General features: G+C 54.5%; 1 protein-coding gene across 1 annotated transcript in view; it reads left to right on the top strand.

Annotated features, from left to right (window-relative positions):
- Positions 1-26,475, top strand: part of PAPPA (pappalysin 1) — a 235,756-nt gene that overhangs the window by 163,894 nt on the left and 45,387 nt on the right. Inside the window, exons 11-15 of the mRNA XM_072727537.1 lie at positions 4,683-4,796; positions 5,739-5,874; positions 8,068-8,281; positions 16,990-17,158; positions 19,549-19,732. Of these exons, the coding sequence (XP_072583638.1) occupies positions 4,683-4,796; positions 5,739-5,874; positions 8,068-8,281; positions 16,990-17,158; positions 19,549-19,732 (817 nt within the window). The remainder of the gene's footprint in view (positions 1-4,682; positions 4,797-5,738; positions 5,875-8,067; positions 8,282-16,989; positions 17,159-19,548; positions 19,733-26,475) is intronic.

Below are 26,475 nucleotides of genomic sequence, written 5' to 3'. Positions count from 1 at the left end.
GGGTGTTTGCCAGCCCACCCACATCTGCTCCTTGCCTGGCACCATTATAAGGATTTCTCTGCCCCAACCTGAACCGGCTCACTTGTTTTATTAATATATTTGCTCATTCGATGCATATCAGTCTTTTAGTCATTCAATACTACTGTGTCCCATTTTATTGTGACAAAAAAAGTGAACAAGAGAGCTACTTATTTTTTTTTAGATTTTATATATGTATTTTAGAGAGAGAAAGAGAGAGGATGGGGTGGGAGGGAAGAAGAGGAAGAGACTCCCAAGCAGACTCCCTGCTGAGCACAGAGCCTGACTCGAAGCTTGATCTCAGGACCCTGAGATCACAACCTGAGCCAAAATCGAGAGTCAGATGCTTAACTCACTGGGCCACCCAGGTGCCCTGAGATCTACCTTCTTTCACACATTTTTGTGTGTTCGATAAGGTACTGTTGGCTACAGGTACAGCAGGTTTCCAGAACTTAACCACCTGGCTTAACCTGAAACCTGATGTCTGGTGATTAGCAACTACCTTCTCCCCGCACCCCAGCCCTCAGCTGCCACCGTTCCACTCACGGATTCTACCAATCTGACTTCTGTAGCTGCCTCACGCAAGTGGAATAATGCAGTATTTGTCCTTTCGTGGTGGCTTTATTTCACTTAGCATGATGTCCTCCAGGTTCATCCTTCGCATCACATATGGCAGGGTTTCTTTTTTTTTTTTTTTTTTTAGGCTGTATAACATGCCATTCTATCAATAGATGACATGTTGTTTATGCATTGACCTCCTGATGGACCTTGAGTTTGTTTGCACATCTCAGCTATTGTGAATAATGCCGTAGCGGACATGTGGGCCGAAAGTGGGCAAGGCCGAAAGCCAGGTTCCAGCTGTAGGAGGCCCCCCCTCTTCATCCGTCTAGGGGAACCCGAAGCCTGGAGGCTGCCCATGTGTTTAGAGCCCCTAGGTGTGCTCCGCAAGGTCTAGTGATGTGAAGGGACGGATAGCAGCATGATGGAGAGGGCAAGAGGTTACTATGCTCAGCCCCCGACAGCACTGGGGAGGGTTGTTATGTGGCATCATCAGAAAGACAATGTGTGTGCAAGACCGGGTCATCCGAGGGAGAGAAGAATGGCTCACGCGCGATCTGGGAGGTGCAAGTTGGGAAGACGGGGAGGTGAGGAGGGTTGGGGAGGTCAGCAGAACGACTGGAGGAAAGGGGACGATGAGGGAGACGGCACCCACTCCCTGCGGCTGCCAGGGGAGCTCGGGTCCCCACGGAGCGTGGGATGTAACTCTCCTGCTTGTTTCTGCACGAATGTTCAGGAAAGTCTCCGTTGTTCAGTAATGCTTTATGCAGTCGGACTTGGCTTTCTTTGGAGGGTGCAAAGCAGTGAGTGGATGAAAACGGAGCATCCCCGTGGAATCAGTCACCTTGGGATCACATTTGGACCGTAGTGACCAACCCTGTGGCCAAGGGCAAAGCTCTTTTTTCTCTCAGCTGTGCAGAGCCCCGGGGGGTGCCACCCACCCTCAGTAAGTAGCTGGTGAATGAGCAGAATCCGCAAGGTCTACAAAAGCAGGAGGCCTGTGAGTGTTCGCTTCACCTTTCCCCTGCGGCCTCCCCCCGCCTCCCCGCCAGCCTCCCCCAGGAACGTAGAAGGTTTTAAGATCAACCGGGGCTTTGGGCAAAGGTTCAGCTGGATTTGTTTGTTCCTCTCTGATCTGCTTGACTGTCCCCGGCCAGGATCGCAGCCAGCTTGAAACACACACAATCTAAATAGGAAAACAGGAGAATAAAATAACAGCAGTGTGTACCTCTCAAGCCCTGTCTGGTGCTGATAGAGCTGACGAGATAAGAGAAAATTGTATTTGAGCAGTAAGAGGGCTTTGTTGGTGTCTTAGATGCAGAGATAAGCATCCCCCCCCCCGCCCCTCCGCCCAGCGCTCCAGAGATGTGCTCCAACCACACTCTGCTGGGGACGGGGCAGCTCAGAACACTCCAAACACAGGGGAAAGAATTTCCAAATGATACATGTCGAATTGCTGGCCAGGATTTCAAATGCCATAGATAGTTTATGCAAAGTCTCGCACTGTTGTAAAATGTAACACAATCCACTGGCAGATCTGCCTGAGCCCAGTCCCAGTTGTTTTTGAGAAAAATAAACTCGAAGACATCTTCCAGCCTATTAAAGTGGCTGGTCTGCCCCCCGGTCTCCTTGGTATTGGGCTTCGAGAGACTTGACCAACAGAAGCTGTCACCTGCTTCTGGCCAATGAGATGGTTGATTCCTGGCAGCTCTACACTCCTTGAGATGTGACACGCGACGTTCGGGGGGAAGGCTCCTGCTGCATGCCCAGGACCCACTGATTTCTCGGGGAGGGGAAAGGGAACTTTGGCAATAGACGGCTCTTACTACTTTTCCATGTTCTTAAAGCAGTGAAGCTCTTTTCTGAAGGGAAACATGACATGGCAGCTTGATATGTAAGACCCGTGAGCAGAGATGCTACAGGTAAAGCAGCAGAGAGGGAAGGAAGCAGATTCACACCCTGAGCCACAGGTGGAGGCCTCCAGGGAACCCTGGAATCCCTGAAAACCTGTGAGCTCATCTCACGTGCAGATGTCAAAGATAAAGCAGGGTCTCCTTAGAGGAGGCCAGCATGCCCCTGCAGGACGTCCTGGGTGATGCTTCAGAGCTGGCTAAGCAACTTTTTAAATTTTTAAAAATATTTTTAAGGTTTTATTTATTTGTGAGAGAGGGGGTGAGCAGTGGGAGAGGAACAGACAGAGAGAGAGAGAGAGAAGCAAACTCCCCCCGCTGAGCAGGGAGCCCAATGCGGGGCTGATCCCAGCACCCAAAGATCATGACCTGAGCCCAAGGCAGATGCTTAACTGAGCCACCCAGGCGCCCCTCTATATGGGGCTTCAACAATGAATTGATAAAGATGTTAACGGCAAGGGACACCAGATGAAGGAGGCGCATTCAGGACTCAGTTACTACTTTTGCAGCTTTTTTGTCAATATGACATCACTCCAGTACAGAAAAGTCCATTTAAAAAATAAAAAGGCACCTGATGATTGCAGTTGTAGATGATGGCGCAGCCACGCGCCTCGCATTTGATCTTGAATTTGACTAGCACATTTGACATACGACTCTTCTACTCTGTTTTTAATTCTTCTGTAGTCATCTCTAGGGATCTCTGGTAGGGAGATTGTCTTGCTCTGTGCGATTTTTTGTAAATGGCATCATATTGTACCTGCCCATTCATACCTCGTTCCTGCTCCGCCTCCCTCCCCGCGGAGTATTAGGCTTTTGCAACCTCCCCATTGACGTCTTGGACTCGGGAGGAGGGCTTCTGTTTCGTGTGGCCAGGACCCACACTGGACCTGACACTGAATACTTCTACTATCATCCCTGTGTATGGATTTAATTCAGGCCTCTTCACAGTCTTTGCCATATGGAAGGATGGTCACGTGACTGTTTCTTCCTTGATGCATCCCTTCCCCACAGAAGGACATAGAAACTGTTCCCGATCTCTTGCTACTCTAGGTATCGCTGGAAACCCGTATCCTTGATCCTTGCATATACTTTCTCTTTTTGCCCCTCTTTTGTGTTTGTTTTACATGTATATGTGTTTATTATGACCTTCTGGGGTCTTTTTTTATAGCTTGCAGGAGCCTTAGCGTTTGCCAGTCGGCCTTTCTCAGATGAGTACACTGAGCCCCAGACGTGTGGCATGACAGGCCCAGACCCACAGGGAGTTTTGAGAGAGGAGCCACATCCCAGGTCAGAGGAGCAGCACGGATGTGGGGCGGCCTGCTGCGAAAGGCCTCACCAATCTCAAGAACTAGTCCGTTGTTTCTCTCCTTCTCCATCATAGAGCTTTTCCGTTTTCTAATCGACAGTTTGCAGCTGCGCATGCCTGTGGGGTGCCTGGATGGACACGTGCGCTCATGGTCGGCCCTAGCTCCTCAGCGTCTGTCCCGTCCCACAGTGCTCGGCAAACAGCAGTCTCCCGACAAATAGGACTTGGATGCGTGAACGACCTGAGGAATGGAATGACATGTGGATGCACAGTATACACACGTGCACACAGCGTACACACACACACACACACACACACACACACATCCTGTCTTTGGGGGATAGGCCCATACTATCATAGTCTTTCCTCTGTCCTTCATACGGGTCTGGGCACAATTTTCAGATTTGTTCTAAAACGTTCTGCTTTGGATTCACGACTCTGCAAGATCCCACCCCTCCTCCTGCCTTTTCTGCTGCCCTCCCCAAGCTCTCAGAATACCAGGCAGCTTAGCACAACCGAAGCATTCCAGATTTCCACTTTCCTCGGAGCCTTTGCTCCTGCTCCTGGCACCCGCAGTGCCCTAACCCCCTGTCTCCTCTATTCTTTAAAATCCAACTCAGACGTCAGCAACTCCAGCATTTGCCCCCATGAGAATGTCTCTGTCGCCTCCACCACCAAAACGTGGTATCCGTCCTGTCCCTACGAGTGTGGAGGGTTCCCTGTTCCTCGGTAGGCGGTGGGCTCCTGGAGCACAGTGGGCTCCTGTCTGTCATCCCTGTTTCCTCCCGTGGCGCCAAGAACAAAATAGGTGGATGGCAAAGGTGTTTCTACTTGAATTTAATTCAACCTCTGACACCCTCTAAAACACGTTTCTCTTTGTCTTTTCCCAGGTGTGTCGAACGAAGGTGATAGATCTCAGTGAAGGCATTTCCCAGCATGCCTGGTACCCTTGTACCATCAGCTACCCGTACTCCCAGATGGCTCAGACCACTTTCTGGCTCCGGGTAAGCCAAAGCTTTAAGAGCCTTAGACTCTCCAGCAGTGGCCCCCAGGAACCGACTCCCATGACCCTTCCTCAGGATGGCTTGTCTCCTCCCTGAGGGTGCTCATGGTCAGGACAGAGAACAAAACCCTTGGCAATAGGATGCTTCCTGAAATAGGATCCCTTCATCGCTCATGGAATGCCCCTCGTCATTCTTGTTTTGGCAAAGACTCTGGATACCTTTGGTCTTCCCGGAACCTTCTGTTCATTGCTCAAGGCCTTTTAAGATTGTCTTCTCCTCCTTGAAGGCTTAACCGATCCCCGCAGAGGAGTGACTGTTCTCTCCCTTCTCGTCCTGTGTTTGGTCATCTGTTGGATGGTGCTTGTCACACTATTCTGTGGCTCTCTTTGGGCCCATCTTCCTGACTGAGGATTGTGGACTGTATTGACTTTTGATTTGCACATCACTGACCCACTTTGAACTCCATGGTCCGCAGAAATGCGAGGGCTGGGTCTTACTCGGCTTTGTCTCCTTGCTGCCCAACACAGAGGCTAGCATGGAGAAGTGACAAATAATAATAGTACCTTTATTTTTTTTATGGTTTTAGTATGTGCCAGACACTTTGTTCCCATTATCTTACTGGAGCCTCACAGACACCCTATGATTGAGTTATTCACTTAATATATCACTTGCAGGGAGGTGAGGGAGCCCAGGCCCATGGACGCTGAGCCTCCACTCACTGTACACAGCTCAGCAGGAGCAGAGCCAAGTTGGCACAGAGCTTCCCACCTCAGAGCCTGTGCTCTTCACTGTGAGGTTTCCCTGCCTCCCTATTCCCATCCTGGACCCATGATGAGCGGCCCAGTCCCTAAAATGGAAGATGCTCCTTGAAACCCCCTGCGCCATGGCTGCTTCCCCAGCCACGTGCCCGAGCGTGACCCTCCTGTGTCTTCTGCATTTCAGGCATACTTCTCTCAGCCAATGGTGGCTGCAGCTGTCATCGTCCACCTGGTGACCGATGGCACCTATTATGGGGACCAGAAGCAGGAAACCATCAGCGTCCAGCTCTTTGATACCAAAGATCAGAGCCACGATCTCGGTGAGCGCGTTCTCATGCCCGTGGCCCTCGGGACCGTGTCTATCCAGGGCTTGGTTTGAGGAGCAGCTGAGACCTAGGTCTTCCTTCGCCTTCCCTCTTTCTTGCGTCTCTGTTTGGCGTTCTGGTGGCCTGCAAATCAGGAGGCCTTTGTGTATCCAGAGGGGCCTGGGTGTGGTAGATATGGGGATAAGGGGCCACCGTCCAAGTCCTCTCAACAGGCACCTTTAACCTCGCGCACCCCGTGTGACCCTCAGGAGACCCCGGGAAGGAGACCGAGCAAAGGCCCTTCCTCTAGGTATCAGCACCTGACACCCAGACAGGCCTTGGGAGAGCCCGGGTGGTGGGGCAGTGACCAGGAAGAGAGAAGGAGCCAGGAGCTTGGAATCGTAGCCAGGGCGCTTTACCCTGCAGCCCGAGGTGTCCCTCAGTCCCCCGCAGTGGCAGCCGTGTCTCCAGCACAACCTGCAGAGCTCCCCAGAGGAGGAGGGAGAAGCAAAGGCCAGTGTGGGGAGCAGGAAGGCGTATCCAGAGCCAGGTCCTGTCTGCCAAGGCGCTGCCTCCGCCCAGGGCTGGGGGAGGGCGGGGAGGACGGGGCCGCAGTGGTCAGGCTGTCACTTGCAGAGCCTCTGTGTACCCGCGTGTGCTCGGTGCAGAGTGGAGGGTCCCAGCCCCGGGGCTGAGGGCCCAGGCTTCCGTGCTGTCCCTGCCACTCACTGGGCTCGCAGAGGTGAACGCTTTCCACGACCTCAGAGCACCTCATGTGGCGTCTTGCTGTCCTCTTGTCCCCACGGTGCCATGTGATCGTCAGAGCGAGACTGAGCGGGAGTAATGGAGGGGCCCTCCCGGCGGTGGTAAGGGGGCCCAGCCCAGGGCCTGGCACCAGGAGAGTCCTGTTTCCGGTGCAGCCACTCCAGGGGCTGGGAATTCCAGGCCAGCCGGGGAGGCCGGGCTCCAGAGCGAGGCCTGCACCGCCCCCGGGGAGCTGGGTTCAGAGACCCGCGTGGAGCCAGCAGGCCAGGGGTCACCGCAGGGTCAAGCGGAAGCCCAGGGAGCGGGAGAGGGTTTCGTGTTTTGTTTTTCTGTTTACTTATTTAGTGAGTTTTAGAGGCGAGGGGGGACGTGTTAATAAGGAAGAGAAAGAAAACCCCTCCGGACTTATCTGGAATCCGGGGAAATTTCCCTAAGTGCGAGGCAAATATTTTCCTAGCTGTGCTGGCATCGCAGAGGCCCCGGGGGCCGGGGGACGCCCCCTTCCACAGAAGCTACTTGGATCCCGTGACCCCGCGCCCGGGGCTTCGGCGTGTCCCTGTCCCTCCCCGCGGGGTCCTCTGTCCTCAGCATCCTGCCCCCTGCGCCCCCGGGACTGACCGCGGAAGGGCACCTTCTGGAGCAGGAGCCGGACGCCCAACCCAGCAGGCCTGCCGGGCGGGGATCACCCCCGTGGTAGATGCAGAAGCGGGTTTAGCCCTTTGCTGGGGTCACATGGCTGCGGTGTGACCAGCTGAGCACCCCGTGAGCCGAGGCCGGCAGACAGCAGAGCCAGCGTCCGGCCCACCCGGCCCACCCGGCCGCCCCCTTCCCTCTCCTGGGTGCACCCTCCTCTCTGCCGCCCGCCTTCGTCCTGGACGCCCGGGGACCTGCTTCCGGCTCTGGAGGGACCCGGGGTTCTGGAAGGCTGTTCCGGGCGCCTCCGGGAAGCCCCCCTGCCCGGCTTCTCCACGTCACCCTGAGCACGGCTGCGGGGTCTGCGCCTCACAGGCCGGGCTCCTGCATCAGCACCGAGGCCAGGCCTGGCCCCCCGGGAAGGGCCGGCTCCCCTGGATGGTTCCTACCAGCTGTGGGCTGCCTGGGAAGGCCGCCTGGCCTGCGGGCCCCGTCGCCGTGCGGGAGGGTGGTCAGGGCCAGCCACGCCCGTCGGGGGGGCGGCCCGGGGGGAGGGCGGGCGGCTGTGGGCGCTGGGTGAAGGGAGAGCTTAGGGGGCAGGGAGGCACAGGGATTGGAAAGATTTGGAACCAAGAGAAAAAGGCAGACAAAGAAACTTTCAATCAAACTCAAAATCCCCACTGGCCACCCAATGGTGCTTTTGTGCAGTGACATGAAAGGGTCTGGGGGCTTCGGGAAGGGCCCGTTGGGGGGGCGTGACTGGCCCTGAGTAATGAGCCTGGCCCCGCGGCCCTCTGTCTCCCCTGACAGGCCTCCATGTCCTGAGCTGCAGGAACAATCCCCTGATTATCCCCGTGGTGCATGACCTCAGCCAGCCCTTCTACCACAGCCGGGCGGTCCGTGTGAGCTTCAGTTCACCCCTGGTCGCCATCTCGGGGGTGGCCCTCCGCTCCTTCGACAACTTTGACCCCGTCACCCTGAGCAGCTGCCAGAGAGGGGAGACCTACAGCTCAGCCGAGCAGAGGTAAGGGACCCCGGGTCGCATGCCCTGGGCCGTTGGCTGGGGTTCGGCGGCGCACGGACATGCGCGTTGCCTCCCTTCTCCGGCCTCGGGCCTCCAGCGGGCCCTGCCCTGGGGTCTACGCGGCCCACCCGGCGTGGGGCTCCGGCTCCCGGGCCTGGCAGGGAGGGAAGCAGGCGGGCGCGGTGGGAAGGCCCTGCCTCCCGCTCACAGTCCCCACCGCCGCCGATGGCCGGCTTGCGTGGGCAACAGCACGTCCCCTGCCCGGGTCTGGGCATCCACGTTTGAACAAAGAGGGGCCGGGGGCGGGGGTTCGCCGCCGTGCAGCTCCGACACGCTGGGATGTCTAGGAGGATGCAGGGGACTGGCACTGGCTCCAGCCCGGCTCCCTGGACTTCAGCCATGGGGAAGAGTCCGTGTCCACCCCAAGCCTAGCCCCGGAGATGCCCTCAGCGGTCTCGGGGGCCCTGGCAGCGGCCTCACGTCTCTCCATCAGTGCGTCTCATGTGGTGTCAGTGACGCATCCCGCTTGAAGCTGGGAGAGCTGGGGTCTCCGGGGAGCGATCCGAGTTTGGGGGGTGCTCCTACTTGGGTTTGGATGTGCCCCTCCTCGCCTGCATGTCCATGGCAAGGCACGTTACGTTTCTGAGTCTCACTTTCCTGTTTTTGAATAAACGGGCGGGAATATCTACACACACACACACCCACACACACACCCCCACCCCGGGTGGCCATGAGGGCTAGTGGTGCGCCGTCCACGCACGTCCTCTCACAGGCCGCTGGGCACCGTGCAGAGGCGAGGTATGGACACGGAATATTTGCGGCCCCTTCCGGATCCGACTGCGGTGCGTCTCCGCCTGGAACTCCGCACAAGGCCCTTCAAGCAGGAAGCCGCCCTGGAGATCACCCAGGACACCCAGAGTGTCCAAACTCCCCAGAATCCCGGGGCCCCCAAAGGGGAAGGGCTGGTCCAGGCTCACACAGCACCTCTCATGTTTGTTTAATGAGATCCAGAAGGGGAGAGAGAGAGAGAGAGGGACTGAGGCGGGGGGCGCAGGGGCCTCGGTGGGCTCCCCCAGGGGGAGGCCCTCTGAAAGGCGAGCCAGTCCTGCCCCGTATACCTGGGAGCAAGGAGAAGAAAATGTTTGGGACCGTGGTTGGGGGGGGGCACTGCCTTTCCCACGCCCCTGCCGCCACAGGGGACTCAAAAGGTGGTTGCAAAACCCACATTGTTTTGCACCCACTGTCTCTAGCTTCTGTTGTGCAAAGTCTGTTGCAATCGTTCGGAGGCAAAAGAGCTCCTTAAATATCACTTTATATTTCACACTAAAAGGGCTTTTTCCTCCCCGGCTCTCCAGACTATAAAAATAAGTCAATTCTCAGAACCCAGGGAAACAGTGTCGATGGGAAATGTAAGTCCCTGAGACCTTTCTGCAGTGCTTTCCGTCCCATCCTTGCCCGGCCACCGGGACCACGGGCAAGTTGACTGAGGCCAGCCCTGGCTTCTCCGAATTCTTCATTAGCAGTAAACCGTTAGAAGTGCCTAACCCCAGAAACAAATCAATTGCTCCAGCATTTGTTGAGTTCTTTGACTTGGGGCCGAAGAACTGCACCCCCCCCCCCGCGCCATCCCTGGCTGCTTATGTGACTCTGAGCCCGTCACTGCGCCTCTCTGGGCCTCCGTTTCGCCGTCCATAGGAGGATGGTGATGCATTGGATGTTGTCCCTGGTCCTTTCCCGTTCTAACATTCTGTGGTTCCCAAGAGCTGGTGGGGGTGTACGGGGGGCAGAGGGAACCAACGTGCACTTTGTTACCACGTTTCATTATTTTATGTCATTATGACACCTGTCCCGTGAGGTGCGGACAAGAGCGCAAGAGTCAAGCCGTCCGGGCGGTCAGGAGGCAGAGCCCTGCGTCGTCTGCCCCTAACAGGCACGCACACCCGTCGGAGCCAAGCGTGTCTCGGAGAGAAGGGGACCCGTCCCGGCTGCTCACGCGTGGGCCTCTAGTGAGCGGGGCGGCTGGAGAGGAGAGAGCCGAGGTCCGGTCCGGGGGCCTCAGAGGCTCGATGGACCGACGGCTGGGGGGTGAGGACCCCTCCCGGAGGCTCCGGGGAAGGGGGGCTGCTGGGGAGGGGAGCAGCTGCTCCCGGAGAGCCCGAGAGGCACTTACCCAAACAGTCAGGACCCCACAAATGTGCAAATGCATTAAAACAAACAAACCGGGAGGAAAGAAAAGAAAAATAAGCAACAACTGTAAAAAGCCATGGGATGTTTTTCTTCTTTCTCAAAACACCAAGGTAAATAGCATCACTTTTTACAGCGCACATTTCAGCTGGCTCGGGCGGCGCGGGCCTCTGACCTCAGCTGCTGCCCAGGTCCGGAGAGGCCGCCCCGGCCCAGCCCCAGCCCCAGCCCCAGCCTCAGCCCCAGCCCCAGCCCCAGCCCCAGCCCCAGCCCCAGCCCCAGCCCCAGCCTCAGCCCCAGCCTCAGCCCGCCCCTCGGTCTGGTGCGGCCCCTCCTCCGTCCACCCTTCTCCCTTCTCCTTTCTGCTCCCCTGTCCTGGGAGCAGCGTGACCGATGCCCAGTGGGCGCCACGGGTCACTCCGGCAAAGTCAGTGCAGGTGGTGTGTTCAACCCAGATTCCAGGGGCTCGAGGCCCCCACGGCCAGAGGAGGCCCACGGGAGAGGAGCAGGGTCAGGCTTCGAGGGAGAGGACCAGGTGTGGAATCACAGCCCAGTCCCAGGCCACAGCTGGGGGACGGGGGAGCCTCGGGGGTGCGGCCGGCCAGGGGCAGAGGCTGCCTCAGTGAGGGACGCGACAGCCATGGGTTGAGGCTCTGGCGTGTCTGACACGTACAAACACGTACACACACACCCTCACACGTGCACACACACGCACACTATCCTGTGCTTCTAAACAGAGATTGAGCAGCTATTATAGACTTCAGTGGGCCCCGTGCTTACACGATCAGTGAACTCCCATCCTCTCTCTCCTCTCCTCTATCTCCTCTCCCCTCCCCTTCCCTCCCTTCCTTTCTTCCCTCCCTCCTTCCTTCCCTCCCTCATTTCCTTCCCTCCCTCCTTCCTTCCCTCCTTCCTTCCCTCCTTCCTTCCCTCCCTCATTTCCTTCCCTCCCTCCCTTTCCTCTTCCTTCCTTCCTTCTTTCCTTCCTTCCTTCCTTCCTTCCTTCCTTCCTTCCTTCCTTCCTTCCCTCCTTCCTTCCCTCCTTCATTCCTCCAGCCCCTTTTATTGTTTGCATCCTCTCTCCCTCTCCCTCTCCCTCTTCCCCATGCCGGCCCACCCAGAGAAGGGCAGTTCTGATAGTGAGCTAACCTTTGTAAGCCAGCTCTAGGAGGAAATAAATTCTTCACGGGACCAGATTGACTCCTCCCAGCCGGCGTGGACCTAGACCAGGCGGTGTGCGGGTGAGGGATGGTGCCCACAGGAGTTCCTGGACTCGGTGCCCCAAGAGGAGCCCACGTGCGAGTGTCCGTCCCATCAGATGACTCTACAGGAGTTTGTGTGTGAGATTTTGAGCCTGGAGAGAAGCTTCTCGTGGCCAGAGACCACAGGCTCTCCCATTTATCCTGCCCACAAGCAGGTCAGCACCTGTCGGCACACCTGTTGGGAGCTGGTGTGGGGGATGCGCCTGCAGACAGAACTGCTGTGCTGAGCATGTGTCTCTCCGACCATGACAGAGGCTCCTGACTCTCCTCCAAGAGGCGGTTCAGCTTCGGCTCCTATCAGAGGTCTCCTCCGTTTCCATGCACATCCTTGTCAATAATGGGGGATTTTCACAATCTCTCCCCCCGCCTCCCACCGAAAGGCTCTGAAATGATCTACGTCTGTTATTTTGTCTTCATAAGATCGTGGTCCCTGAAAGCTCGGACCTCTGACGGATTGTCTGCTTCTGCGGTCCCAGCAAGGGCCGTGAGTCCCCAAAGCCAGGCGGCCGCTTCCCGGCAGGACTGGCATCGCCGCAGGAATCGCAGAGGCCTTCCTCTTGATCACAGGTTTCAAGGCTGCGGTCACAGGGGCCAGAGCGGAGCCCACCCTGTGCTGGGCCTCCCCAGTCCTCTTCCCTCATGACTTGCTGACGTCTGACCCTCAGGAGCGCTCATAGCGACGATGTCGCAGGCTGGGAGACACGATGGGGGTGGCCCGCGGGCCACCTGGGCCAGGAGTGACCCTGCCTCTGCTCTGCTGGCCAGCTGGCTGCCACCCCGACCCTGCAGGCCTCGACTTTGCCTCGTCACCCTGGGCCGAACGCCTCACTGGCTCTGGGGATTCCAGGGTGCAGAGCCTCTGGGGATCCCCTCCCAGGCTGAAAAGAAAAAAAAATAATTTTGTCCTTTTTTTTTTTTTTTACATGAGAATCCAGGAATTTGCATCCCGAATTTAGTTTTTCATTTTTTTTCATTTGTTTTTTACTGAAGTTCGATTTGCCAACGTATAGTATCACACCCAGTGCTCATCCCATCAAGTGCCCCCCTCAGTGCCCGTCACCCCATTATCCCAACCCCCACCCACCTCCCCACGGGAGTCCTGTCTTGATCTTTTCTTCTCAGTCTTGCTTCCCAGGGGCCCTGCAGCCCTCCTGCCAGGAGCATCTTCTCTCCCTTTTCCCGTGTGGACGTGCTGTCTTCTCCGCTGTCCCCATCTGAGCGTCCCGGACTGATCGATAGACCACCTTGCCGCTAGGATCCCCCTGCCCCGCGGTGTAGTCGCAGCACTGAGGCAGGCAGGGCACAGCCCGGGGTGGGACCTTCATCCGCCCTTTCACTACTGGTCTTCTGTGTTCAGGTTGAGCAACATCCATCCTTTGGGTTGAGCATGATTGGGGGCCATTTCCCTGGGCAGTGGGGACAGTGTTGGGGGACTGGCTGGTGCATCACTTAGGATATGCTTCTATGTGGGACTTGAGTCCGTAAGTAAATACATGAAGTATATATATATAATAAATATATAATAAGTAAATTTATATATAATAAATAAATATATAATATATAATAATTATAATTTTATTTATAATATTATAAATAAATACTATATCAAATATATTAATATATATTTATAATAAATAATATATCATAAATAATATATTAAATATAATAATATATTAATATATTAATAAAATTATATAATTATATATAATTATAAATTTCTAAATATCTGCTTATCTTTGGCTGGGGCTGCATCTCCATCTTTGCCCAGATGTGAGAATTTCATTGATAAAAGTACCTATGTCCCTTCCCCCATCCCTCAGATCAGCCATGTCCTCCCTCTGAGAAGTATCTTCCCTTATTCCTCCTTTTGTTATTTTTATTGCTCATCACTGGTATTGAATCCTTCCCCCAGTTTGTTTTTAATGAAGCCAGAGGCTTTTCGGCCTTTGTTTTCCCTGTTTTTGTGTTTCAGCAATGACAGGGAGGTATCTGGGAGGGGCACGTGGGGTAATGTGTATGGTTTTGGACAATGTGTTCCCACAACCCTTCCAGCTAATGGGAAAGCAAAGAGAAGAACAGGGGCTGAGGGGACGGAGGGCGGACCCACTGGCGGGTCCTTGCCTTGGGACAGGCCAGCTGAACTCGTGGAGTCTCACTTTCCTCTTCTTGAGAATGGGAGTCCTCGTAGTACCTCCAGGAGTTACGGTGAGGGTGCAAGTCAGGTGATGCAGGGAAGACATAGCGGCTGACACCTGGTGCACATCGCCGTCTCCCCTTTTTCTGCCTGTCTTCAAGCCCGCAGGCCGGGCACACACCGATGTGCTGAAACGGCATGCTCTGGAGCACACTAATCCAGAAATGTCCCATTGGGAAAGGTTATCAGTTTGGGAAATAATGTGTGTCGCAGCCCCTTCTGGAAATCCCCAGTGTGCACTAGAACATTCAAGGTTCTGAGTAGTCCTGCAATTAAAAAAAAAAAAGCTGACTTACTAATCCAGCTCTTTTGACCATGAAACCTTTGTGACCAGGAGATATTTTCATTCTACAGCAGAGAGAGCCAGAGTAGAGAAACCACCTTCTCTTGCAGCATCACGGTTCCCAAAGTATTTCTCATGCGTGGGCCTTTTGATTATATGAACGTGCTGAGCTCCATTCTGTCCTGGACTTGGTGCACTCTTGCTTCCGCCTAGGACTCCTTCTGCCCCAGACCTTTGCATGGCTTATCCCTTGGCATCGTGGAGGTCTTAGTTCAGATGTCCCTTCCTCATGGAGGCTTCCTTCCCCAACCCACCTGCACAGGTGTCCTTCCCCCCAGCCCCCAACAGTCATCCTCTGTATTTCACCTTTAGTGCCCTTTCTGCGGCATATCACTGTGGGAAACAGGCTTCCTTATGATTTTTCTGGGGCTCATGTCCTTTCTCCTCAATAACACAGGTGCCAGGCGTCCTAGGAAATTCCCCAGTGTTTAGAACAGGGCAGTGAGGCCCCTAGACCAGGTCTGTTGAACAGATGAATGAGTGGCTGACATGTCACCCTGTTGACACTCTTGAGAGATAAATTGGCTTATTACTTCCATTTTGTGGATGAGAAGACTGAGGCTTAGAGCATCAGGGAACTTTCCAGGGTTAAGCAATTGGTAAATGGCCTTGCTGGGGCTTAGAACCCGGATTAGCCCAGTTGCTAAGCCCTGTGCCCTTTCCACTGTAGCAAATCAATTCTTTTTTTTATTTTCAGTTTCTTCTTTTTCTTATGAAGAACATTACCGTGCAGAGAAACCGGGTGGGGGGTACATGCTGCTTTTACAACTTCATGGCCCCACAGTCCGGGGCGGCCCGGAGCCCCCTGGTCGTCACCCTGGGAGACACGGATCAGAGGGCCAGTGTGGGAGCTGCTAGCGTACGGAGCAAATCGACTGAGATTGGAACCATGTGGCTCTTGCCCCCCGCGCTTACCCACCGTGGACACGTGCGTCGTGGGGTGTCCGAGCCCTTGGTCGGCTCCTCAGCCACTGTCCTGGACGCCTCCCCGGGGCATGTGGCGTGGTGCAGGCGACTCTGTCAGGGGCAGGAGAGCAGGTGGAGAAGCCAGTATGTCTGCAGGTGTCCCCGTCGCCCTCTCACTGTGCCTTTGGGAGCGGGTGTAGGTGGAGATGCAAAGCCCCCATCCCTGTGGGTCTGAGGCCTACATCAAGTGCTTCCCTTTTCCGAAGATTTGAAGAAAGGGAATTTGTGATGTGTGGAGGCTTTTAGCTCCACCCCCAGCCCAAGCGTGACTCACCAGGCCCCCGAGCAGAGGAGAGAGCATGGCGAGGAGTGACCATCTTCCGAGAGGGCCCCCAGCGCAGTTTCCCGAAATGGGTACCAAGAAAAAAAAATGAGGAATCCCTTCTGAAGCTGGTTTGGCCACCGATGGCTCCCTGCCTCCTCGCTCTCCGCGCATCCCGGGTGCCAGGCAGTGTAGACAGTCCGAGAGTCAAGAGGCTACTGAAAACTGCCCCCGACAAGCTGTCAGGGTTCCCATTCAGCATCTCAACCTCCAGCGTGCTCAAGAGCTATTGCCCGACACGGCCGCCCCTCGTTTCTTGCCGCTTAGGAGACACCTACTGTATGCACCGCTGCTTTACTGCAGTGCCGAGGACACCCGGATGAAACAGGCCTTGTCTCTACCCTCAGGGAAGTTCTAGTCCAGGTGTGGGGCCAGGTTAACAACAAGGACTTCAGACCCACACATCTGGGTGGGAACCTAAGGAACACGATCTCACTGGCCCCTGGTTTTTCCGACCATAAAATGAATAACACTTAGCTCATAGGGGTGTTGGGAGGCTGGGGTGAGCTCATGTGCATAAGCAATCGGTGAATAGCCGCTAATGTTACCGAGTGTCTGTGTAACGGTGACAGGAGGGGAGAGAGCATCGAGCCCAGGGATTTAATATTTCCATTTCCTCGAGGATTAGCACGCGTTCCGGCGCACGGTGGGCACCCAGGTCCCTGTGTTTTCAGCGCACGAGGCGCGAGGCCCGTTAGAGGAGGGCAGAGTGCCCGCCAGGATGCTCCCCATGGGGACCCCGGGGAAGCTTCCCGTAGAAATTGAAGAGAGGCTAGACTGCAGATTGGCAGGAGGACTAGAACGGCAGCTACAGCAAGAAGCAAGGCGTGATCGCTGTGCGGCTTTGCCAGCAATTCATAAATCACTTCGCAGTTTCTACAAGACTTGCACATTCAGCGCCGCCCCGGTTGAGTCTCGTGGCCCTACGGGTGGGCCCAAATTTGAGCAAACTCTGGAGCTCAGAGAGGTGACGTAGCCAACGTGACGCAGCCTCTAGGTCCCGGAGCACAGGCCCGTTTACACGGTTCCCCGCTACTTAGTGAGTGTGTTTGTGTGTCGGGAATCCCCCCGGGGTGGGTGCCGCCACGAGCCGCGAAGAGGCTGTCGATCACCGTGGCGCCGGCCTGCAAGGACCTCGGTGGATTCTTGCTGGCGTCGTGGTCCCTGCCTCACGGGTGGAGAAGCTGAGCCTCTGTGAGGTTTGCAGGTGACGCCATGCACGGCTTTCTGCGAGATGTGAACCCTGGGGCGCTGGGATGAACTCTGCTGCCCCCGGGGCTGTGTCCGCAAAGCGGGCCCAAGCCCGTCCTCTGTGTCTGCCTCCCGGGAGGGCGGCGAGGGAGTCCATCAGCGCCCCTCCCAGCTGGAGTGCAGGGGTGCTGCGAGCGGGGTGCCGCGAGCGAAGCCCCGCTCACCCCCTGTTCCTTTCCTCCCCAGCTGCGTGCACTTCGCGTGTGAGGCCGCCGACTGCCCGGAGCTGGCGGTGGAGAACGCTTCCCTCAACTGCTCCAGCAGTGACCGCTACCACGGCGCCCGGTGTACCGTGAGCTGCCGGACGGGCTACGTGCTGCAGATACAGCGGGACGACGAGCTCATCAAGAGCCAGGTGCGCCAGGTGCCGCGCTCAGGGTCCCTCTTCCACCCCAGAGCGGCTGGCCGGGGGCACAGCATGTCCCCTGCCGAATCCCCAGCACTTCACACGGGCTGCCACCCGGCAAATGCTCAGTAAACAGGTGTGGATCGAATGAATGGATCCATCGACCTGGCATTTCTAAGAGTGTGGTTCCCGTGCAGAGTAGCATTGTGCACAGCGCGTATCAGAGCCATGGGGAGGGCGTGAGAACAGTGGGGAGGGCGTGAGAGCCCTGGGGAGGGTATCAGAGCCGTGGGGAGGACATGGGAGCCGGGGGGAGGGTTGTAGATCCAGAAACCCACGTGCCGAGCATTTGGGAAGGAAACCCTGGCAGGCAGGACTCTGCTACAGTTGCATGGGCCGCTTAGAAAGAGGCGAGCCCTCTGCCGACGAGGTGTTCGCTCACTCACTGTAATTGTAAAACAGACTGTAAAACATCTGTTCGCCGGGAACCAGATGCCGTAGTAGGTGCTAGAGAAAAAGGAAAAAAATAGTCACTAAGATAAAGCTAGGTCGTCCTCCGGGGGAACACTCCGCCGGGGCAGGCAATGTGTGAGTAATGACCTCCCGGTGTGATAAACTCCAGTCGAGGCAAGTGCCAGGCAGGCGTGGTGCAAGCCCAGGGGGCTTCCTCTGGAGAAGTGACTTGACAAAGGGACCCAGACCAGTAGACACAGGCGTGTGCACTGAGGAGGGTGCCTGGGCACAGCAGAAGTGGCCTGTGAGGGCCTCTTGGTGAGAAGGAGCATGCACAGATGATTTATTTTTTCGCCTGAGCTCACCCACACAAGGAGGCTGGAGGGGCGGGGCCCCAGGCCCCAGGTCAGGAGGTTGGAGGTTTACACTTGGGGCAGCAGGGAGCTGTCGAAGAAGGTGACGGGCCCAGGTGACGGTTGGTACAGGCGCTCCTGGCTGCGCACCTGGGTGGAGGGTTCTGGGGCCCCATCACCAGACGCAGCCTTTTCAGGGGCCCTGCCCACGGGCTTCACCTTCGTGCTGCAGACACGCGGGGACACCATCCTCCAGAGCTTCTGGGCCTGAGCGGAGTCCCCGTCAGGCGCTCCGGGGCCCTCAACCCCTGGTCTTCGACACCCACTTCCCGGTGTCGGACGCGGCAGGTCTGAGGTCCTGTGGAAACGATTGGGCTGTTTTGGCAGCGAGGGACCTCGGCTCCCTTTGATGTGCACCTAAAAGGGGAAAAATGTCCTTTGCTTTTAAAATCCCAGATCGTGGTATGCCCGGGTGGCTCAGTGGTTTAGCGCTGCCTTCGGCCCAGGGCATGATCCTGGAGACCCGGGATCGAGTCCCGCGTCGGGCTCCCTGCATGGAGCCTGCTTCTCCCTCTGCCCGTGTCTCTGCCTCTCTCTGTGTGTCTCTCATGAATAAATAAATAAAATCTCTTAAAAAAATAAAATAAAATCCCAGATCCACATTCCTCGGCATCCCCATCCCCCGGGATTTGGCGACTTCTGCCCTGAGTGTGCCGTCCTCTCTTGGCTTGGAAGCTCGGCCTCACCCTTCTACCCGCGCCCTCCTGCCACCTTCCGGCTTAGTTCAAATCCCTGCCAGCTCTTTTCGCTTCTCCCCGGCCCGTCCCATCTTCACATCTAGGCCTCCTGACTCCCTCAGAGCAGGGGTGGCTCCTAGAGCGAGCGAACCATGGGGGCAGCGCCAGTGGGAGAGGCAAGGGATGGGCCTGTGGTGTCACAGCCCAGAGGACAAACATCGGGGCCTCCGACATCCCAGGGCAGTGCCTGCTGGTGCCAAACTCCCTGCTACCCCCTGCAGAGCCAAGCTATGAAGACCAAGAGCCCGTGAACCCCGTTGTGCCATTCACACAGGCTGGGTCAGGAGGGGAGGCATGAGGCCCAAGGAGGCCGGAGTGCTTGTCGGGTCTGGGAGACTCCATGGGGAGCACTTCACAATGTGGCCATTGGGTTCAAGTCCCCCGGAGCCTCTTTGTTGTCCTTGTTATTTAAAGATCTTATTTATTTATCTGAGAGAGAGAGGGAGAGTACGCGCAGGGGGAGGGGCAGAGGGAGAGCCCATCCCGGGGGCCCCATCCCAGGACCCGGGTTGCACTCTGAGCCCAGGGCACACGCTTCAGCAGCTCAGCCCCAGGTGCCCCTCGTGCGTCCTCTTCACAGCTGTGTAGCTCGGAGCTCGCCAACGTCTCTGGGCCTCGGGTCTGCATCTGCACAACGGGAGCCGGGGTCCCCAGCTCAGGCAGCTGGGGGGATCATCAGGAGCCGGTTGAAGGTCACCCTTGGGCTCGTGGGGCCGGGATGAGACTCATGTGTAGCGTGGGAGAGGCGAGTGGGATGAGTTGGCTGTGGCTTAGGGTGCCCGCCTCTGCCTTTCAGGTGGGACCCACCGTCACGGTGACTTGTTCCGAGGGCAAGTGGAACAAGCAGGTGGTCTGTGAGCCCGTGGACTGCGGCGTCCCAGACCAGCATCACGTCTACGCCGCGTCCTTCTCCTGCCTTAAAGGGACCACCTTTGGCAGCAAATGCTCCTTCCAGTGCCGTCACCCCGCGCAGTTGAAAGGTATGGACGAGGGGCCCTTGGGCTTGGTTTGTCCTACTTCTGGGTCATCCCCTGGGTCCCGCACACCAAGGGCAGGCCAGGGGTTTCTCTGCCCTCCTGCCGCCGCTCCACCAGTGGAGTGTTTGTACACTGCCTTTCAGTGCAGCCAAGGAGAAAGTCGAGTGTGCAGAAGTGACCCCAAAATGCCCTCCAGGGCCTGGCAAGTCTTCCAAGAGGAGGAGGGGAGGGAGCGAGGAAGAAAAAGATGGTAGGAAATAACATTTGGAACTGACGTGACTGGTGCACTGGCTAGGATTAGGGCCCAGGAAGTCCACACGAGAAGTCCTGTTTGCAGAGCCTCAGAGAGGTTAAAGACCTTGCCCAAGGCCACGCTCTCTGCAGTCGGATCCGCGTTGGGGCCTGGGTGTGACTTGTACCAAAGCCACTGCTCCTCCTTAGGAAGGGTCTGCTGGGAGAGGCGTGTTGGGGCAGGAAGCACTTTGCTGGGGCATCTCCTGGGCCAGGCCCCAGGGTGTCGGGGTGAGGGGGGCAGAGTCGGGCACACTGGAGGGGAGGCCTCGTCTTGCAAACGGGTAAGAGGCTAGCCGGGGTGACCCAGAATGTCAGGACCAGAGGGCTTCTCAAAGCTCACGTGGAATAACTGAAGATTTGGAAACATGGTGACACCGAGGCCCAGTGACGGGAAGGAACTTGTACGAAATCACAGACCAAATTAGTGGTATTTTTGGAACAAATGCTCTTGGACTCCAGTCAGAATACTGGGTTTTGATGTGACACAGGATTTCCAAGTTGTGATGGCTCAACTTACAGTTTCTTGATGGTGCACAAAAGTGGCATGCATTCCGTAGAAACCATTTCGAGTTCTGCATTTCGACCTTCTCCTGGCTGCCGATACGGGGTCCAACGCAGCCTCGTGGTGCTGGGCGGTGGCACCTTGCAACCGGTGCCCGTACAGCCGTTCCATCCCCACACAACCATTCTCTCTGCCACTTTCAGTATGGTTTTCAACAAATTACATCAGGTAGTCAACACTTTGTTATAACATAGGCTTTGCCTTCAACAACTTTGCCCTACTCTGTGGGCTGCTGTAAGTGTTCCAAGCGTGGCTCAGGTAGGCCGGGCTAAGCTAGGGTGTTCAGTGGTTAGGAATACAAATGCATTTTCGACTTGCAATATTTTCAACTTACTTTGGGTTTCCTGGGATGTAACCCCATCATACGTTGAGGAAAATCTATAAACCCATTTCTCAGAAGTGCCAGGACCCTCCCTCTTCCTTGTCTTATCAGAGGGAACGTTGTCCGTTTGCCAGATACCCACAATGTGATTTCATTCAAGCCCGGGTCCTACCTCCGATGAGTCCTACCATCCAGCAAAGGTCCTGCCATCATTCCTCTGAGGGGGAATAAGTAGATTCCATGGGGTGTGGGGAGATGGGGGGAGATCTATGGACTTCCTCAAACTTGAATGTAATATTATGTGTTCATGAGTTTCAGGCATTTTAATGATGGGAGAGAGTCAATAGTTTCCCCAAATTTCCAATGATTACTGGACATGAGTTTCTAGAGGGCAGTGGCTATGTCTAATCCATTTTCACATCGCTGTCAGCAAGCCCAGAACCTGTGCTTAGTAAGACTTAATATAAGTGTTTTGACTGGATGGCTGGATAAATTGATAAAAGTAATACCGCAGGAAATGTTTCTTGTGAGAAATGAATGAAAGACCAAGTAATCTTAGTAAACTACCCTGGAATAAAACCAGGAAGCAGTGATGGAAAGGAAGCAGCCTTCGGGTCCCCTGGTTTTTAACCCCAGATGACTTGAATTCAGAAGCTATAGACATTTCAAGTGAGGTTCTCTAAAGACGTAGGCTGGGGAGAAGTGAAGAGATGGTGGAAATTGTAAGCCTCCACCTTTCACGCTTTCTGAGTCCTTCCCTTGGCTCAGATGTTGGGCATGTTGATAATGCCAGACCAAGAAATCACACTTCTCCCCTCAATCAGAGGCCTTTGGGAAGGAGCAGTATGTAAATTAGCATTGATTATCATGGCACCCATTGTGGCTAATAATGATTCTTTAAAAAAAATAAAAAAAAAAAGATAAAAAAAAAATAAAAAAAGATTTATTTTAGAGAGAGCAAGCTAGAGAGAGCACGCAAGCATGTACTCACAAGGGTGGGGGGCAAGGGACAGAAGAAGAGAGAGAACTCAAGCTGACTCAGTGCTGAGTGGGGAACCTGATGCAGGGCTTGAACACACAACTCTGAGTGGAAACCAAGAGTTGGACGCTTAACCTACTGTACCCCCCAGGTGCCCTGCAAATAATGATTCTTCATCAAAGTGATTCAGACCCTTCTGCTGTTGCTTCTCTGCTAACTATGGTGGAAGGGGAGTGACCCCTGCTGTGGAGACGAGGCCCCAGAGGGACCATCATTTTGATAGTCGTGGATCCTAATTTAGATCTTCCCTTTGAGAATGCAGAGAAGCATCTCGCCAGCGGCCACACTGACCCACTAGGACCCCCTAGCGTTTCATGCACCTTGGTTGTCAGCATCATCTGGTGCTCAATCCCAGATCTGATGCTTCTGCTTGGGTCTGCAGGCAGTAAGGACTGGGTGAAGGTCCTGCTACCTCTCTCTTGAACTTGTTAGTGACCCCCTTTCTCAAGCAAGAGGGTAAACAGCTTTCTTCCTCCATTTTTTTGTTTGCTTCCCTGTCCTCCCTTTGTTTTGCTTTTCCGAGCAGCATCACTGAAGTGAAAAGGGCACCGTCTTTAGAATCAGACAGACTGGGATTCCTCTCCTGGCTCTGTCCCAAACTGTTGATTTCAAAAGAGCTATTTCATGGCTCTCAGCCTCAATACGCTCATCTGTAGAAGGGATACAGGTGTGCCCATATGGAAGGGTCAGGTTGAGGACTGAAAGAGGTGGTGTGCTCAGTGAATACGGACCTTCCCCATGGGGCACCCCTGTGAGGACCTGTGCCACGTCCTCCCTCTCCCAGGCCTGACCTCTCTGTTTCGTGGAGGCCTTAGTCCTGGGAGCTGTGTAGATACATCCTCCATGCTCCTCCCAGGACCTGAAGATTAAGGGTTGTCAGCCCAGCAGCCACCACCCAGGACAGGCGGTCAAAGGTAGCCCCTGGGACCTGCAATAATGTGGGTAGCACCACAAGCCCACTTCCCCTTCTAGCCCTGGTGAGTTTTTCTTGAATATACCCACTTTCACTTAATTTCTGAGTCCTCTTCAAGATGTATGCAAAATATCCTGCAAACTCACAGCCTTAGAGTCACTTCTGCCAATGTACGCCACCAACACAGAACCTACAAGAACAGAGGGAAATTATATTCTCAAGTCAAAACAACAGCAATAACACCACCGCTTCAGAATCATAAATGCTTAATTAAAAGGCTGAAAATGCCACATTATTTATATCACCCAGTGAACCTCAACTCAAGCGTGTTGGGTGCACTTGATATTGAATGTGGAGTGGGGCTTCTAAAGCAAGCATGCCTTGGAGTGCCTGGCTGGCTCCATTGGAAAAGCATGGGGCTCTCGATCTTGGGTTGTGAGTTTGAGCCCCATAGTGGGTGTAGAGGTGACTTAAATAAATAAATAATCTGCGCCCTGGGTGGTGTAGCAGTTTGGCGCCTGCCTTTGGCCCAGGGCACACTCCTTGAGACCCGGGATCGAATCCCACATCGGGCTCCCGGTGCATGGAGCCTGCTTCTCCCTCTCCCTGTGTCTCTGCCTCTCTCTCTCTCTCTCTCTCTGTGACTATCATAAATAAAAAATTTAAAAAAATTAAAAAAATAAATAATCTTTAAAAAAAAGTAAGCATGCCTTTATCCTACAAAGATCTTTTTTAAAAGGCCTGCTTTGTACTTATGGCTTCTGTTGGCTTTTCTGTCTGTTTGCCTCTCCAACTCAGATGAAAACTCAGCCTATTTGCACAAGATAGCCAATGCCACTGAGCACTTCCTGATTTCTCAGACTTTACCAAAGACAGGGGTGTGAGCTGGGTGGACACAGAGAGTGGTCACATCCTATAGCGCCCCGCAGTGAACCTCTGTGCCTGCCCTCGGCTCCTTCCCTCACCCTGTCCACCCTCCCTGCACCTGTTACAACTTCCCTCGCTGTAGAAATTGCAAGTTCTCTCTTCTGTCTCAGGCGAAGACCCTTCCTTCTTTCTCAGAAGCAGATAGCTAGTCCCTGGAGGGCCACAAGGGTCTCATTGGGACATCACCCCCACAAAAACAGGATCACCCCCCAACCAAGAGAAATTCTCATATAACCCCTCAGGAGAATACTGCTTGCTCCATCTGTCACCCTAGCATTTGGGATGGTGAGGGTTCAAGATGATCTAGGACCTCACTGGGTCCAAACCACTGCTGAGTGCTGATAGTAGACCACTACTCAGATTATGCCTGGGGATTTCAGGGTCACAGTGGAAAAGGGACATATCCAAGACCATACAGCTGCTTATGAGGCCACTATTCAATGTGAGTAGTGCTAAGATGGCATCTCTTAAATAATTCTTCCTATCTGTCTCATTCCTGCTCTACTCTGAGTAGTTGCACAAGTTTTGAGGGTTGAGTCTGTTCCTATTTGTTGTCTCAGAAGTCCATTGGCCTTTCCTATAGCCTGTCCCTCAACCCAGAACCCCTCTGAAGCCTGGAATTGTCAGAGCTGGGAGGAGCCCAGAGGTCATCAAGGTGAATTATTTAATTTCACGATGGCGAAACTGAGGCCCAAGAGAGGAAGACATTTATACAAGGACACCTAGGAGTTATCTTTAGCACTAGGGTCAGGAGGCAGGGAGCCTGACCCTAGAAACAACACCCTTTGCTAGGTATGCCATTCCCACCCATCGGCGGAAATCTGCTCACTCACATCTGCCATGTGCATTCCCAAGCTGCTTCTTCATGGCAGGTGTCCAGTGTTGTGTTGCAGGCTCCTTTCTCTATCTGCTTGGGAAGTTTTCCATCACCTACCCCTGGCTGTAACTGCATCTGACAACAACCTCTTTCCTTTGAGCCTAACATGTGAATGACACCTGGGGCCCCTTGTAAAGAAATCTGGAAGTGAGGGGCACCATTCTGGACAGTGGGGAGGAGGTGGAGGTACTGAAATCCTATTGTATGACCAGTTCTTGATTTTGAGCTGTTCCACTCATCCAAATTCTCCATGAGATGTTCTTTGACCATGCTCATGGCCAAAAGCTCTGTGGTGAGGTCGAGAAAACACTTAGGAGTCAGGCAGACCTGGAGGGAGCCCCGATTCTAGACTGAGCGACTCACACTCCCTCTCAGGGACTCCAGTTTGTCACCTACAAAATGGGGTTCATGACACATTGGGTTATTAGGAGGATCAAGAAGATGGCCCTGGTAAGTCCTGCCTCTTGGGCTGAATTATAAAGAGCTATTAGACTTCCTTGTAGATATTTAGGGAGAGAACTGGACAATTAAATAATCGAAATATAGTCACCTCTGCGAGAGTTGGGAGAGCCCAGTTTTACGAGCAAATGGCATTCTTTCTGGGACTGCCTAGTCCAGCTGGGATTTTCTCTTTGGCTCTTCGGGGTCCCCGGAGCCTAGCAATGTGCTTTTGGGACTAAAATTGGCAGAGGCTTGCATGCTTCTCTTGATGGCTCCATTTCTTCAGCCTCGGCTTTCCTCCTCTGACTTGCGGCAGCCTGAGCGCTGGGTGGAGTCCCAGTTGGCTATCGTTGGGAAAACAACCATCCTGAAACCTTGAGGTCCTCATTTCCTGCCTCACCTGGCCCAGGACCTTGTACAGAGAGACCTCTTCTCTATTTACACTTCCTGTCGCCCTTCCTTTTCTGTTAAGGTCTCTTTCCTATCAAGAGCAACGAAACTGAATCTCCTCCCAGTTCCAGCAGCACTAGCCCTTGGCTGATGCAGCCTCCCGAGGGCCTGCATGTCCACTTCCAGTCCCTCTTGCTGCATCTGTGTTTTCTCAAAACAATACAGTGGCCAATATTCTTTCGCGTCCTAAAACGTTAGAGCTGTAAGGACTCAAAGACAGCCTTGGCTGAAGGCCAGAGAGGTTAGGTGACTTGTTCAAGGTCACATGTAGATTCACAATAGTTCATGCATTGAATAAATGGGTATTAAGGACCCACTGTTTGCTTGGCACTAGGCTAGCTTCTGGCGCTAAAAGAATGACCGAGGTCCATTCCTTGGCCTTAGGATACGGGCACCATGTATGAGGTAGTAAGAGAACCAGATGTTAGATCTCCTGGCATTTCTCTCCACCTATTCTGCCCTAGGCCAATTTCAATCTTAAAGGCACTCCCAAAGAGATTCGGCCTTCTGGGTAATCTTTTGAATAAAATAATGAACATAGGCATATCTCTTTGACAGTACATTTACAATTATTTTAATACTCATTAGAGACTGACATTTCTTTAAGCACATCTGTAGACAGCAGAGCACCATTTGTCTTCCTGACTCTAAAAGATGGACCGATGAAGATACAGGGTCACATCACTTTTTGGAGCACAGTTTCTGACATCGGCACTGTTACCCCAAGCCCGAAGCCCCAGGCTCAGAAATGCCTGCGTCTAATATCCTGAGTCATGTTCCCCCAGGAAAGACAGATAAGGGAATGGGGCAGGGAGGCATGGAAATGACAGGAGCATCCAGGGTCTCTTTCATAGCAAGGTCCTGCTGGGGGCAACCAGAGCTCAGTCGCTTTGGGGAACTATGGGAATACAGCTACTGCAG

This window comes from Vulpes vulpes, chromosome 12, assembly GCF_048418805.1.
Source record: "Vulpes vulpes isolate BD-2025 chromosome 12, VulVul3, whole genome shotgun sequence".
NCBI lineage: Eukaryota > Metazoa > Chordata > Mammalia > Carnivora > Canidae > Vulpes > Vulpes vulpes.
This window is presented reverse-complemented; position numbering and strand designations above follow the sequence as displayed.